This window comes from Purpureocillium takamizusanense, chromosome 9, assembly GCF_022605165.1.
Source record: "Purpureocillium takamizusanense chromosome 9, complete sequence".
Taxonomy (NCBI): Eukaryota; Fungi; Ascomycota; class Sordariomycetes; order Hypocreales; family Ophiocordycipitaceae; genus Purpureocillium; species Purpureocillium takamizusanense.
In genome coordinates, this window is record NC_063076.1 from 1,314,257 (window position 1) to 1,330,638 (window position 16,382).

At 57.1% G+C, this 16,382-nt stretch overlaps 2 protein-coding genes across 3 annotated transcripts; one reads left to right on the plus strand and one right to left on the minus strand.

Moving 5' to 3' along the window:
• Positions 1-5,910: 5,910 nt before the first annotated feature.
• On the minus strand, positions 5,911-8,504 carry JDV02_009236 (uncharacterized protein). Of its 2 annotated transcripts, XM_047990888.1 has the most exons (6): positions 7,382-8,504; positions 7,192-7,319; positions 7,025-7,124; positions 6,821-6,962; positions 6,554-6,762; positions 5,911-6,499 (listed from the first exon to the last, which is right to left on the minus strand). In XM_047990888.1, exons 1-6 carry the CDS (start codon positions 7,565-7,567, stop codon positions 6,047-6,049), a joined length of 1,218 nt encoding a protein of 405 aa, XP_047846898.1. In that variant the 5' UTR covers positions 7,568-8,504; the 3' UTR covers positions 5,911-6,046. The 2 variants fall into 2 exon arrangements, with proteins under 2 accessions (XP_047846898.1, XP_047846897.1); XM_047990887.1 differs by having other exon boundaries at positions 7,192-7,400.
• Positions 8,505-14,792: 6,288 nt separating this feature from the next.
• JDV02_009237 (uncharacterized protein) lies at positions 14,793-16,208 on the plus strand (the record flags this gene model as incomplete). Its single annotated transcript, XM_047990889.1, has 1 exon — positions 14,793-16,208. One exon carries the CDS (start codon positions 14,793-14,795, stop codon positions 16,206-16,208), a length of 1,416 nt encoding a protein of 471 aa, XP_047846899.1.
• Between the last annotated feature and the right edge of the window lie 174 nt (positions 16,209-16,382).

A 16,382-nucleotide genomic window follows, 5' to 3' on the forward strand; every position in this document is an offset into this window, starting at 1 on the left:
GACACTTCAGTCTCTCAGCTATGCCGCAGAATATGATCACCAGCTATCAAAAGTGCTGCTGTCTTCCAATCGCCTGGCGGGCCAATCGTCACAGTCCACGCTCCAGCGTCTTTGGCAGGGATCGCTCATGGAATCTCTTATGTCCGTTTCATCAGCCAGGCTTTTGCAGACACCAACGCCTCACGTTCGTCCTGTGCTTCATGCCTGCAGTGGCGGCGATGCAGGTCGACCAATTCGGCGGTCTTTCTTCGATCGCAGGATCCTGGTCCCCTGTTCGAGACCATTACTAGTGCGGTGGACAGGCCGGGTCTAGCTCCTCGGCGGACAGCTCTCATCCATCTTTTGCAGCGACGGCAAGGTCGAGCAATTGGATGCTAAGATGCGGCCCCAGGACTGCATCGACGACAACCAGGGACAGAAAATGCTGAAAGAGAAGCCATTTCCGAAGGGCGCAAGTATAGCGGTCGGCGTTGATCCCCAGTCGCTACGTCGCACTGAACATTCTTGAACTGACGATAGGGCAGACTGGATCAACTCACTCTGGATACGTGCCAGGGGACGAGATTTCTTCTGAGCTTGCACAGAGAAATCTCCCTGTTATCCGGCCTCAGATGCTATGATGATCTCTTGACTGAAGACACTTGGAAATGAAGAGCTTTTGGGACAGCCACGAGATGGCCCCATGGCCGTCTTGCTTCGGGTGACATTTCAGGGCCTCCACAGGAACACTCAGCGGCGTCTCGATATTCCCGAATTGATGTCACAGAGTGTCAGCCTCGTGGACCGGAAGAAGCCGCCATGCAACTCTGATGCAAGTCGGAGAAAGAAAAAAAACTGATGCAGTATTAATTTTCACAAAGAAAGCCAGCACTGGCTCACCTGGCGGAGAGAAATGGCGGACGGTGAAAGCCGGCGTGGCTGAAGTAGCTCGTTTCGGGCGCTCGTATCGCACAATCTGCCACCAGCTATGTCGCCCGGCGAAGGGGGCAATGCGATAGGCCACGCAACTCAGACTTCACAAGGCTCTCTGGAGTCTGGAAGCGCGCCAATTGCGCCCGCCGGCTGTGTATCCGTCATTGGCCTGCATTCAACCCGCAAGGCCTGCATGAACTGTGTTCCGGTCAATGCAAAGACAGGCCCAACACGCACGATGCCATGCTGCTTTGCGTCAGCGGAGTGTCCCTGACTAGCTGCTTAATCTAGATCCCTGGCTCCTACAGGCCTGTCCAAATGCCATGCATGCCAAGCAGGCTCGGTTGTGTTCGGTTGCAACTTTCACATGGCCGCTTCTTGATGCCGGCGAAGTATAGCACCCTCGCTCATACTTGTCGGTTGCAACTCAGTCCACATCCCTACCTCTCGCTATGGGTGGCAGAGACAGAAGCAGTGTGTGGCTGGAAATCATCATAAGTCGTGTCTAAGCAAGCAGCCGAAACAACACCTTCCTCGTCGACAAGAGAATATCCAAACGGTACAGCGTATTCGACCCTCAAGGCGACTTGTATGTGTCTGGGCGACCAATGTCACACACCATCATGCGGATCGATCTGTGTTGAACCTGAGATTGTCGCGTTGACGACGGCGCGCGTGCAGCAGCGACCGATCAAATGGCTGCAGCGTCAACGTGACGAAGCTGTGGGACAATCGTTGCGTATCCCGTAGCCGTCTCAGAAGCTCCCCAGGACTACACGAGCCAGATCCGGAGCTGCAACGACAAGATTATGTTGTATCGCTACCACGTGGACGGTTCTCATGTCGTGGCAGGTGCTTTTTTGTCGCATAGGTATTTGGAGCAGAAGCCGGGCCGTTTCAGTGTCCACAGCAGCTGACAACTTAGGGGAGTTGTCACAGCCCAACTACCTCCTTTACTCCGTTCCTGTATGAAAGTGCAATAGCATCAACGACCTACACACGTCCGAGTTATTTGTCAACGTGCGACGAAGTTAACACATGTCAGCGCTTTCGCAAGCTTGAGAACGGCTGTGGCGTGTCCCGACTGTTGCGATGAAGGGGAGCTGGCTAGGTACCTTCTCGGCATCGCTCGCTGCAACCTATTGGTGACTCGTGGGCAGATATTTGGGACCCTACTTTACGACTGGTCACAGTCCATCAAATCGACTTCCATCGTCCTTCAGGGCTTCGGTTGCACGACAGTGACCTCAAGAATCTTTTCTGGCAGACCGGCGAAGCTGTGGTAGTAGGTATCGATGTTGACAACAGCCTTGGCATGATATGCAAGCTATCCCTGCTTGACGCCTTGCGAGGATTGCCGTGAGGGTCTGTCAGGTGGGACTTCTGGATTCTGCAATAGACAGGGCCAGGGGTCCTTTTGAGGTGGAAGAATCCCAACATGCATGGACAACCATATTCTGCCAGGGCACGCAACACCATCGGAAGCTTCGGTTGGCTGGCTGACCAAACATACATGCAAAGTTGCTCCGGTCGCACCACAACGAGACGAGCTACCGGAACTACCTGGCCCAGCGCCTGTAAATGAATGCTACGTCGACGGCTCCTTTGGCCCTGTCCGGTAGTATATGAAGAGAAGGAGACGTCAAGGCCCTGGCGGCCGAAGGATGAGCTGAAGTTGCTGCCATGCGGGCAACGCCGCCGATCAACTGCCTGGCCAATATTACGGCCGGCCATCACGAGCAACATGAGCGGCCGCTAATAATAAAGGGTCCCGGTTGAAGCAGGTCAACAAGGCGCGGGCCGCTATCAAGGCCCACAAAAAACATTCCTAACTCGCCCCGGCAAGGCGTTACGGGACGAGGTTTGGCAGCTCGAGATGGACCGCCCTGATCTGCCTTACCTTGCAGGCTATGTGCGTGCGTGGGTATCATGTCTGTTTTAACCGAATAACAAGCTTTTTTCCTCCCCTGGCCATATGGGCTGAATACGCCGACCTATTGACACGGAAGCTGTCAGAAAGCTCGACCATCAAGCTCGCGAACCCGCAGACGCACATCAGCGGACCCCAACGAGACGCGGCGGCCGGGTTACCCTACCTGTTTACACGCATGGATGTGCTGAGCCGACGAAGCCAACACACCTTCCCGGCAGGGCAGATATACCCTGCAGCTCTCGGTAGAGCCCCAATCCAGGCGGGCGTGTAATGAACGCAAACAGGAGACGGTTGGGCCAGCCAGGTAGTTGGTAACTTAGGTAGCAGCGGGAGCCCTGGCGGAGGATCTCCCCCGGACCTTGCTGGCGAAGACGCAGGTTCGGTCGAAGCGGTGAATACCGGATGGCATCATAGCAGGCGAGTCAGAAATATTGTACTACTCTTGCTAACAATGGGGGAATGGCAGGGGCCCACCCGTCATGACCCTCCCGCTATGTACCGAGGGCGCCAAATGAACAATGTTTTGTTGTTACTGCCTTTTGTACTATATAACGCTCCCTCGGTGTAGATGCACTCCCACCATCCCCACCACCTCATCCGCCCCCCTCTCTGGAAAAAGACGTTGCAGTGCGTCGACTGCTTGACGCAATGATACACGCCACCAGCCCGAGACGCGACGGGAATGGAAATCCGAACACGCGGTGCCCCCCTTTTGGGCGCCGTCGCACACTTATATACATACATGCTACGAAACGATGAAGTAATAGGGCAGATGGGGAAATGCGGGATTGCTGGGGAGGGAGGCCAGTCAGCTACCCACCTACCATACAAGGACAAAAAAGAAGAAAGACCCTGCCTGCTCCGGCAGAAATATTAGATTAGCGAGGAGGAGGGCGCCGCAAACGCGCACGCGCAGAGAGAGTATATACGCGAAGTGGTGATTTATTCCCTTTTACGCAGTACATACCGAACGCATACACGGCGCGATACAGAAAGGAAAGAGTGTCGAAGAAAGGAAGAAAAGAAGAAGGGGAAAAAATGCTGCAGATTTTCGTTCCGAGCCGCCTGGCAAGGGGAGGAGGAGGGGCGAAAGGGTGTGGGGGGAAAGGGGGGGGGGAAACCTGCTATGTCTGGTTAGAGCCGCGTCTCGCGTCCAGGGCCCCAGTGAAGGCTTGACCCAAGATGTTTTGTTGTTTGTTGTTGATGGGCCAGGTACCGCACGGGGTCGTTAGGTAAAACAATAATGTGCGACATATGAGCTAAAGTAATTATTAGTCTACTTGATTAGTTAGTTTAGTCGGCAGTCGCTGCGGAGGGTCTGGGATATAGCCCTTGAGGAGTTTTTTTTTTTTTGCTTCATGTAAATTGACGACAAGAAATGTTCGTCGAGGCACGGTCGGGTAAATAACTCGGGTTGCGAAAGTCGGGGGCGCTGAGACGGGGGGGGGGCACCGCAAGCAAGTGGTCCTATCAATTCGACGGCGGTGAGAGTCATGACGCACGCATGCATGTATAAAGGGTAGCATGGCAGTAATACGGCTGGTCGTCCAAAGTTGCTTGTTTGGCCAACATGAGGCAGGGTTTCTCAAAGACGAGTTGTGCTGCAGCTCTGGATAGGGGCATGTCCCTCGTCGACGGCGGTGTGGTCCGCAAGTAAACTTCAACCACCCAACTGCCTCTGTCCGTCTGTCTGTCTGTCCATCTGTCTATCTTTCACTCGGTCAGTTTCATCTCACGGCCTCATCATCACCTTGCGTAATTGCGTTCCCGCGGCCCTGTCCATCAGCCCGCATCACCACCCACCGGGGGAATAGAGGAGAGGAAGGGGAGACATCGGCCATGCCACTCAGCGCCGACGCATCATCGCTAGATACTTAGTGGGCACGGTACGTAATGAAAGTTGTACGACCATGTAGCGGCCCAGTACCTTGTTCTTCGCCGGATGGTTGCCGGCCGGCAGAGGTATCAGTGGTAGTAGAACGAAGGAGAAACGATCAGGGAAGGGGTGGCATCGCATGATTCCATCGAGAAGCAGGTGTATGACTCGACCGCCCACAGGAGGCTGATGCTAGTAGTAGGAGTAGTAGTATGTGTACACGGCAGTTGCCTGAACCTATATGTGGCCACACCCCAAGACAAGCATTGTACGAAGTAGGTGAGGGGGCATGCGGCCAGCTGACACGGGGCGGCTGGGGGATGATGTGCTGACCTCCTTCTTGGCGCGTCCCGTCGCGTGGAGAAAATGGAGACATATACTGTAAGTCCAAGTCACTTGCCCTGCCAGCTGCGGAGCATGGGCAAGGAGGTTGTGTGACTCGAGGCACAACGAGGAGCTGCACATCGTCACGAGCCGATCATGTCGTTGCGGGCACCTCTAATCCGACGGTCCCTCGGAGATAGTCCCACTGTGTCCATGACCGTATTAGGTATTTCGGCAGGGACGCGACAGGAGCGACTCTCAGCTAGTTATTTGCCGACACTTGCCGTTATGCGTCTAACCGCCATGAAGATGCGGAGGCCATCTCGAAGAGAGTCTCCCACCTAACTTTACAAGCTGCCTTCGAGTCTATCTTCACGTCGGGCATAGGCTCACAGCCAGTCTCACGGACCAGTCTCGTAGCCGGTCTCGTAGCTAACCTTGACAGCTGGCTATCATGCCTGCCCTTCGTAGCGCATATCGTCCGTTTCTTTATCGTTGCTAATTGGGCCATTCGAGCCCTTCGTGTGCATGCTACTCGCCATGACTCGGAGCTCTTTCAATGATTTAGCAGCTACTTAGAAGCTTATAAATTAGCGGTCGCCCCGCCGATCTTCCTTAAAAACGCTCGCCGCACCTAGGGCTATCTCGGAGTAGAGGTGCCCCATGTTGCGGTAGAGTGTGTCGGTTCTGTCCAGCTCTGATATCATGTCGTTTCTCGTTCGCTTGTCCTGGAGGCTGCCGCTCCAACCTCGATGTAGACAGAACTAGCTGCAGAAATTGAAGACTGACATGGTTGTCGGAGGCCCATGTTTAGTACCGCATCGCGTTCACCACCTCAAGTTCTCAGGGATCTCCGCAATGCATACGGGTGCTTGCTGCTTGTATACTGATTACCCTGCAGGTAGCTATGCGTTCAAGAAAAGAAGATTGTTATCGTCGTTTTCATACATGAGCTAAAATAGGCCGGTCTTTGATCTTCGCTTCACGTCTATGTTATTTGCCTACCACACGTCTCGCGTCTGCTGCGGAACTTGCTCCCTGTGTTGACTGTCTCGATCCTCACTCGTCACGTCAACCTGCTTTGACACCACTATGCTTCCGGGAGGGCCTTGTTCGCCCGAGGACGAGGCCGTTCTGTATCCCAATGTCTGCATCTTGACGCCTTTTACCATTTGCTCCTCACTCTCGCTAAACGTCATGTTCGCGGTGATGGGGTTCGCGCTGGGAGGGCCGCGGCGATTTCGGCTGTGAGAATTGCCGCCTCCACCGCCTATCGTCTGAAAGCCCGCAGGAGTTTTATACGTCTTCTGAGAAGAATTCAGGGCACTTCCGAAGAGTGGTGTGAGCCAGGACTTGAACAGAGGGAAGATCATTGGCAGGTTCGTGGTGATGACGGCAACGAAAGACTCGCGCGTGCCCCATGAGCCGGCAAGCTGTGCGCCGTTGATTGGATCCTATGCAAATGAGGTTAACGACTTTGACACTAAAGTTGTGCTTTCAAAGCTTACCACCAAGACGAAGATACTCTTGAGTGTGGCGCAGACAAGTACGAAGATGCCAGAGCCCAGCACAATAGTGGAGGCAATTTTCTTCGGCATCTTCAGGCTGGACCGCCATAGCATAGGCAGTGGAATCGAAATCAGGTATAGATCCGTCGAAACATTTGAAGCAAACGAGACCCAGACAATGGGCCTAGATATTGCTGCTTGACAGCTGTCTGTATTTGAGCAATTGTAAGCAGGAGCTAGCACAAAAATGAAGCGCGAGATACTGACTGCTGGGGTCTGGATTGATCTGCCAGTACTTTGTGAAAGGTCTACAGGCGGCGAAGATCGTGATGATGGAGGCGAAAAAAGTCCCTATAACCAGGAAGAAGCCAATGTGGATGCGTATCCGATATGGTCTCCCGAGACCCTCCTGTAATGCGAGTCAGATTGTATATTCTACCGGGTAGATGGAGTAGTAAGAAGTCGGCATACGGTCAATCGTATGAAGAAGAAGAGCATGGACAGCTTGAATGACCAGATGAGGGCAGAGTAGATGGTCCAGCCCGATATTTGTATCTTGCTGCCTATGATCCTGTAATAATGGCAAATGTAAGCACCCTGTTCCATGGGGCCGGCCGAAGTTTGCCGGATCAACGAACCTGGATCGGAACTCCTGGCTATCAGGGGAGAGCGCGGCCCGCTCCGCATCCGTCATGCCATTGTTTGCCAGCCCGTGGGCGACAGTGCCGACGCTGTAGGCCAGGCCAGCCTGAGCAGTATAAAATACCTATGCACACGAGAACAATATTAGAGGCAGGGCCATGCATGTCAAATTGAGGCATCACGAACCATGCCAACCCAAGCCAAGTAGTCGTCCGGTCGCAGGTTCTTGAACCCAACAGCGCGGACACGAGCGTATGTCCTCAAAAGGGTCGCAAAGAGACCGATGCCATAGAGAGTCCACGACTCGACCGCGAACTTGTGGAAAGCTTCTTCGGCCGCGGCCGCAGCCGCAGCTTGGTCCGCGTCGGACATGTGAGCCGATCCTAGATCAGGCGAATGACAGGAGAGCGAACAGCGATGACCACCGCGGCAGCAAAGGTGGCATGACTACCACCCGTAGCGAGAGACGAGAGGATGGAGATGAGACGAGACGACAGGACCAAATTCAGCATACCGGGGACCGAAGCAGACTTCAAGGAATTTCAGGTCGGCTGGGAGGCCCCTCCTCCACAACTCTCTCCGCTGTCCAGACAAGGCCCCTGGATGGATTCAAACGGGCTACCTGAGTGCCGCCCTACGTCGCAAACGCAGACGACGAGGTCGCATTACTGGATCGCGCGAGTGCCAGCGGCACTAAGACGGTGTGCCGACCCAGAAGGACGGAGAGATCGGCATGCAAAAGTCTGGTCCGGCTAGCGCAGTCGAAACGTTCGGCAGCTGCTTGGCGAGCAAAGACTAGGCGAAAGTCCCAGCTAGCCAGGAAAAGGGGCATGAAAGATGGGAAGAGGCCATTGCGTTGGCGTTTGACGAGGCTCTTTTGCGGCGAGCCGGGGCCAGAGCCAGAGTTAGAGCCGGGGCTGGGACTGGGGCCGACGCCAGGACTTGGAAGCAAGGCAGGCAGGCAGACAAACCCCTCAGGAAAGAGCACCCGCCGCAACACACGCGCTTGCCTTGCGTGGCAAGGTTTCGTAGAAAAGAAGCTCGCTCCTTCTCCCGCTCGTTCCAGCCGCCCAGTCCAGCCTAGGTCAGGCTCTCACACAGTGGTCGGATCCCGACTTAGCATCTGAGACTGACGCCTCGCAGCACCATCCGGCTCCCCTGGGTCCGAGCCAATGCATCATCAAGATGTCGCGCCATTCTATCATGATATCATTCACGGCACTGCTCGGCCGGGTTCCGTCCCTTGATCGCCCAACGACGATGCGATGCGATGCGCACTGCGACTGACGCAGATTTGCCGCGTGCGCGGAGGCTCCCGTGCGCACGGCCGCGGCCCACGTCAACGTCGGCGACCGACCACGCGAACCTTTGTGCGAGGAAGATAGTTACGGCAAGCAGGATTCTAGGGTCGTTAGCTGTGGGTTCGCCGTGACGACATGGTTCGCCCCTGCGCCGCATCCACGGCCCCGGGCCAGCTCCAGGCCCGTCTTGGGAATAGCGGCAGCCGCGGGCGCGACCAACGGCCACAGGCCCTTGCAGCTGGTGGGCCGACCGTTCGCCGGCTACGACCCGATTCTGCAGCGCGAGTCATTGCCAGAACCCCTTGATTGACCACGAAGAACTCATCCTACAACTACATCGCGCTGGGGCTCTGTCGCAATACACAACATACTACGAAGTAGCTACTGCCTGGACTTTTAACCTATTCGTATGCACAGCGTATTCGTACGTGCGAGACAGAGCCCGAAGATATGCGGAGGGCCCATACATTTCGCAGACCCTCCACGCCGATCGCCCCGACGCCCTCTTGCCCTTCACAGCTGCGTTCTCATTTTCTGCGTTCAATGAGTGACCCCTTTTCCAGGTCCAAAGGCGAGCATAGCATCATCCCACAAGCTCCGGCTGGCCCTGCAAGGGGCGACGACGGCCGGGAGTCGTGAGGTCCAATGTGACCATGGTGGCGAGTGACTTCAATGTGCATAGCTCTCCTTGAGTTGATGCAAAAGTGATAGACTCGGGGCGACGCACGGAGATTGCCGACGCTATCCAGATGCCTAACTCATTCCTCTGCGTCTGCATACATATCATCTAGCGTGAGACCCGGCAGGTCATGAAACGTTCCTGTCGCATAATGCGCCTTAGCTGCCGGTGGCGCGGCTTTGCGGCGCCGTGGTTGTGAGCGGCATATAAAAGTCATTGCCTGGCCTCCCGATTGTTGTACGGAACGGCCCGTGAGGACATCAATATTGCCTTGGTTCGGCTCGATGGTCTCCGCCGTGCTGTGCTGATACATCACAGCGGCCATCATCTCCCTGCTACCGAGATAAGACTACAGCCGAGCGACATCCTTGTTGTTGTTCTACCAAAAGTTTTAAAATGACTCAAAGGCGTAAAGCATAAGCACAGTTCTGGGTTCTTTGGTAGAGGAGTCTCCCAGGAGAGATGGCACAATGTAGCTCGGTGTCATTAGCTGATTGCCCGGCTCGTCGATGAGCTAGCCATCACTATGATACCTGGTCACTCAGAGGTGAGGGCTCACTCGATGGGAACAGCTGGGTTGGGCCCACGACTTTGCGTTGCGAGGACTAGCATATTTGCAAGACCAGCTTGGTAGGGGCCCTGAAAAAATGCTGGCAAGGCCATGTAGAGTGCCTCGACACCGCTCTGCATTTGTTGATGCAGTGCATTTTAGTGTGTCGACTAAACACTTCTGTCCATCTCACGATATCGAACTTGGGATGTACCGAGTCTACTTGCTGGCGGTCGCTCTGGCACCATTTCCAGTGAATAGTGATCTCACCGTTACTTCCCTTTCCCAGACTCGTGCATCAACAATCCGAGTACGACGTACGCCGGACTTGCAACCGGCTTATGCTTTTCGCGTGTGTATAAAGGTATTTCTGCGCAGATTTCTGGACAATTTGACTAATATAACTATACATCGAGCGTCATCCAAAGCGTAATTCACCATGGACGAAGTAGCCCAAAACCTCACAATTGACATTGTGATTCACTGCCGAGGGCCTGACGTCTCGATGTGCAAGGAAGCCTTGCTCTGCGTTGTGTCCACCTACTTCATACCTCTTCCGGGGGGGGGGGGGGGCTCCCATCTCACTTGGTACAGTGAATGTGCCCTGAGTCCTCATGACTTGGGTCACCTTGACTGGAAGGACGGCCACCAACACTCGGTGGCTTACATCAAATAGTCCAATACCCTTTCAGAGCAGTATTCAAGCCGTAGAGCCTTGCAGGTAGGCACCTCTTCGCTCACAGGGGACCCCGGCAGACTAGGACAACCATTGAATCCATTATTTTCGATCTCTCACCTGGGGTAGCTTGCCACCGCGGACACCAACCCGTTGGACAGCACGGTCATTTCAATGGCGAGGATTCACCGCCCCAAGTTGACAGTACGGTAAGCCCGCGGGAATAAATGGGTTGTTCAAGGGTCCATGTCGTCAACGCTACGCTGAGGTTGCCCTCCTCTCCTTCCTATCCAAGCTGGCGGTTCCCCAGGCCAACAAAACCTGGTCTGAAATCCAGCGATCTGAGAAATTTGTCGAGCTCGTAACTTCCGCAGGATGGCCCTGTGATCAATTGTTCAAGAGCGCAGCTACTCATGTCAATTGGCGATCGAGCCCTGACTGCGCATCAATAGTCACTCTGATGGATTGCAGACTATCACATGTCGGGCAAGCATGCAAGTCCCCTGCGGGGTACAATGACAATGGCCGGAAAGCCGCAACAGTCACGGTTGCATGATTGGCCGACCCGTATCGTTGGAACCTCTGTTGCAGATCCAATCACTTGCTACTTCGTTCGTGAGTTACCTACCACCCACTCAAGCCCTTGTGCTGGGCCGGAAGGGCCGAGATCTGCAGGCGACGGCGAGGGAGGTTCCGCGCGGCCCGTGACTGTGAGAGAGAGAGACTTTGCAAATGCACATCAATAAGACAAAGCAATGAAGAAATTAATGGTGGGACTGGGTCCATTGATACCTATTCGGAGTTTCCGGATGGTAGGGGGCAATCTGGAGCGGCACGGGCGGCGACAAGCGAGCTCTGGGGCTCTGGGCCTCCGCAGAAAGGAAAGGCTTGTGGTGGTCGGCGAGGCGCAAAGCAGGTGTGGTGTGCTCGCTGAGGCTATCCAAGGTGGTGGTGGGTGGGAGGGGCGGTTGATGGCTTCGGGAGTGTTGCAGACAGCGTGGAGGAGGGGGGGGCACGGCGTTGGCTGAGAGGGGGGGGGGCAACACAACGCGTTGCGACCCTCAGCCGTGGCACTGCGTTCGGTTCAACACGCGGAGCAGATTCGTCAACGCTTAGGTCAGGACAGCCATGCTTGCGCAATGAGGCACCATGTCAAGCTGACGGCAAGAGGGCGGGCGGCTGCTGACGACGATGGCGACCGAGGTTAGGACTGCCTGCGGCTCCCGCTGAGGTTTGTGAGGCCGCGGACGTTAGAGGACGGGGGTGCAGTGAAGATGGCCAGAGTGCTCCGTGCCGCTGGGGAGGGATGAGACAGGGCAAGGCATGCGAGTCCCCGCACGCGGTGAGCCATGCCATGCGTTGCTTCCCCGACAGCGAAGTGGAGTTGGAGGAAGAGGGTCGTCATGTCTCGATGGACGCATCCGCCAACCACTTAGACCAAGCGCGGGCCTGACGATCCCTCTCCGGCGTCTGGCCGCCAGAGGATGGAGAAGGAATTGTTTGCCCATCGCAATTCATGGTAATCAGGAAAAACGAAAGCGAATGTCTGACCCGGGGGCGTCAAAGACAAAAAGCGGAGACACGCTCGTCGCTCGTCTGGTGTTGATGGACGGGCGCAGGGCTGGGCTGGGGACCGACCGGACGGGGCAGCGGCTGGCGGGGGAGACGGGAAAACGAAACGCATCATTTGGGGGGGCGGATTGAGCCGCGAGAAACGCCGCAACGTGCGGCGGTTTGCGTTGCCTGTGGGCGCGCACTACGTACATACGAATCGCACGTTCATACATACATGCGCAGTTGTTACTACTACCTGCCGGCATGGGCGTTCCATGGCATTGCCAAGACGCCGGGCGTGTCGACGCTTGCTTGTTGAGGACTTGGGCGTGCGGCGGCGCATCTGGGCGGGCTGCCTTGGATTTGACTTGAACATGGGCATCGCCCCTATTTAGGTTGCCTCCATGGCCCCGATGCCTCTGACCATCTTCAATGGATTGACTGCGCGCCGGCCAATGGGAGGGAAGGTGCGCAGCCGTTGCCCAGGCCGACTTTGCCGTCGCTGGGAAGAGAGAGAGAGAGATGGTGGGGGAATGGAATGTTTATTTTTGGGGGGAGTCGCTGAAGGCGGACAGCGAGGACGAAGGCGTACTGAACTGGTACGTGCGCATTTCGCTTCCGTCGCCGGTCGCAGTCGCATTCCCCCGCCCCCTTTCTCTTTCTATTGCGGTAGGTCGGTAGGTAATCACAACAAGGGGGGGGGATTGAATCAGCGGAGCGACGCTCTGGCGAGGCGAGATGAAGGGGTTTTATGATGGGCGAAATAGGATGCAATTCGGGATGGAAATTGGGGTTCCATCTGGTGACGGAGACGATCCACGGACCCCGGCACTGCCTAAGTTGCTTGCCTCTTTTTGACAGGAGGGTGAGGCGATGATGATGATGGGCGACGGTGAGATGGAGTGATGCATTGCTGGACTGGACTTGGGCCAAGCCCCTGGAGGGGCCAGCTTACGTCGTCCAGTGCAGGAGGGGCATCGAAAGATGAGGCAGCCCAGCGAGCGAGGCATTCACCTCGTGGGTGGATGAAGAGGATGACGACGAGGGCCACACATGCACACCCGCCGGTGAGCTGTGGAGGGGGAGGGGGGGTCCCCGCTGACGGGGACCCTGACAGACACTGGCCTCATCTCCAAACGCAGACCATCCAATGCACCAAGACAACGGCCTCGCGGCGCCTTGGGCCGGCGGGGCGTGCTGCCCTGGGCTGCGGTTCTACGGACCCCTCCCCGCAGCCGTCGACAGAGGGTGTGTGGGTGAGGTGGGTGAGCGCAGCCCGGGCAGCACAGCCCAGCCCAGCCCAGCCCAGCCCGCCCCCAAAACAGCCCAGCGTCATTAGTAGGAGTCCAGCTCGACGCAGTGGAGGCAGGCGCCCCAGGCAGGCAGCCGCCAAGCGCAGTGCTCTGGGCTACTACTGTGCTGCACTCACCCGCGGCAGCCACCACCACCACCACCACTTCCATCCCCGAGCCACCTCCACCGGCATTTTCACTTCTGCTACTATCAGAAACAGCTGACGGCCTGATGAGGCGCTCGTCCCCGTCGATAGCCCACCTTGCCTTGGACGGACCCAAACTGACTCTGGCACTATTATTTCGCGCAGCCTACGCAACCAAAACACCCAAAAAGCCTCCCGTCGCCCGCTCGCCCGCCCAAGCATATTCCTGCCATCTGGCCTGCTCGAGTCCCGCCGCTACCAGGTATTGATTCGGACGGGATCTGAACAGGCCTGCTGGTTCCTCCCCCTGGTCAGCGTCTTCCTCGATCCAATTCCTCCTTCGTCGACCTCTGCTCCTCGTCCTTGGGTTGAGCCAATCTCGCCGTCCTCATCGCAACGCAGCTTACGACGCTACCATCTCTGCCTCTCTGTCTTTTTTCCCCTCCCTCTCTCTTCCTCTCTCTCTCTCTCTCTCTCTCTCTCTGCCTCTACGCACGCAATCGCAACAACACGTGCCCCTCGCACCGATTATACACGAGCAGAGGCCGGGCACCTTCAACCATCCAATTCCCTCCCCCCGGTCACCTCGACGAATGGAACTGAGCTGCCGCCCGCCCGTGGATTCGGAACGGCTCTAGGGTGCCCCTGTTCCCTGTCTCTCTCGCCCGTCTGCTCCTTGGCCCGCCACTCAGAGCGCAAAGGGGGGACCGTCTGCGCAGCCTTGTTGGACGTTCAGGTCGCCCATCATCACCGCCTCGCCGCAGCAGCGACACGCACGCCGTCGTAATCGTCCGGGGTTTCCGCCTTGCTCGCTCGACACCCGCGTGCTCATCAATCATCCCGTCCCCTGTCGCCCCGCTCCTTCCGCTCTTCAATCTCCCGTCTTCTCGAACCTCGTCTGACTGCCTTCTTTTAATATTGCCCGCCCGTCCCTCGATTCGACTCTCCCCTCTCGGTCTCGTCCTCACGTCTTGTTGCCGTTGACCGGTCCTTGGTTCCGCTGTTGCCATTGTTGCTCTTCTGCGCTGCAGGCGTCTGTGTCGCCTCCCGCCTCGGCCCTGTGGGTTCGTCGCTCTGGGAGCGTTTGCTCGTTCGTCGCCCGGGCGTCACGCGATTCTTCGTGTTTGCTGCTCTCCACCATCCCGCTATTCTCTGAGCGACAAGCTATGGCTTGACCCGAGGAGGAGAGCGATCTGCTTTTGTGCTTTCAGAACCCGTGTAGACGCCGATTCGCCTGCCAACCTGAGTGAGCCGCTCGCAAGGCAACGCATCGCATCGCACGGCACGGCGCGGCACGGCACGGCCGCGTCAGTCATCCATCGCGCGGCATCACCCCGCCCGCTCGCGGCAACACTGCACGTCTCATCCACCGGCTGCGACAGCATCAGTCACAGGAAAAATGGCCTCGCTACAGATGCAGTCGAGCACTTTAGGCGCTTCTCACAGGCCCATCAAAATCACAAAGTCGCGCGGGCGCACCGGCGTCAAGCCCATACTCAAAAAGTTGCAGTCTCACCACTCGGACCGCGAGTCTCTCGATCTTGACCGAGGCTGGGACGATCAGCCCTCACCGCGACTCAGTTCTCAAGACTTCGGGTACGGCCCTTACGACAGCGACAGCGGTGGCTACTTTGGCTCGTCTGCCCAGTATGGCGGCAATGTTGGCCCTAGTAGGACGGCCCGCGACGTAAGCTTCTCACTTGCATCGGGAGACTACGGTAGCGGCGTGGGAGCCAGAGGCAAATACTCGCACGCGCGCTCCACCAGCGGCACCTCCCACGCCTCCATCGCCACCACCAATAGCAGCGGTCGCAATGGAGGCTCCTTCATCCATCCCTTCCAGCAGACCCCTCAGATGGCCGCCGCGACACCTCTCGCCTACGCGAACCCGCGCACGTCCTTCGACAACTCGCCCACCATCACCGAGGACGACGGCGACGACGGCGACCCTTACCCCTCGTACCATTCCGCCGCCTCCTCCGCCAACCGGCCAGCCGTCTACCAACCGGCGCATCAGCAGCACCAGCAGCAGCAGGGCCAGCGACGGCCCTCGCTTGCCAGCCAACGTACCGCCTCGGTGTCGGATGGCGCCCAAACGCTGCGGGCGACAGCAAGCAGATCCCACTCGGGCTCTGTGCAACGTCTCACCTCGAGCTCGGTGAACCAGAGCCGTTCCGAGCTGCAGCTGAGCACTGCCAACTCGGTCATTGATTCACCACTGTCAACGACGGCACCGCTTACAACTTCACCCACCTTCGTATCCTCCACCCAGGGTGCCTCTGCGAGCACCGCGACCACGGCCACACCTGCGCAGTCGTGCTCCTCGTCGACAAGTCCCATGTCTCCTCTTCGGAGCTCGCTCGATATGAGCGGATTCCGCCTTCGCTCACGGAGCGAGGTCGACACCTTTACCCGTCAAGAGCATGTTCGCGAGGCGCGGCGCAAATTCGAGGCCAAGGAGCGCGCCAAGGAAGAGAAATACGCGCGCGAACAGTCACGCAAAGAAGCGCACAAGCAAGAGCGCGGGCAGCCCCGTGTACAAAAAGAAAGCCACGGCAGCTTGCCCGGCGCCATCAACACAGCTGGTCTGCATCGAAGAAGGACGCCAAAACCCGATGTGGCCACCAATGAGCCCAACGAGAAGGACGTGCACGCCAGCCAGAGTCCCGATGGGGTGCTCGACCTCCAGCCCAGGGCCGATAGCGTGCAGTTCAAGTCGCCAAAGCGCACCAAAACGGCCAAGCACAAGACCATGGGCGTGTGGACATCGTTCATGCTGTGGCTCAGAACTCGACTGCTCAAGCTCGGAAGGTAGGAGTAGGGCATAAAGTGGTCTGAAAACAAGCCGCCTTCGAGTTGACTATGGTACCACATGTGGCCACAGCGGTCACCGGTATCTCAAGTGATTTTCCACCACCACATACTTTATCAGCCTGTATACCGACTGGCGTACACCATGACGCCTGACGATCCATAGCGGCACCCCCTC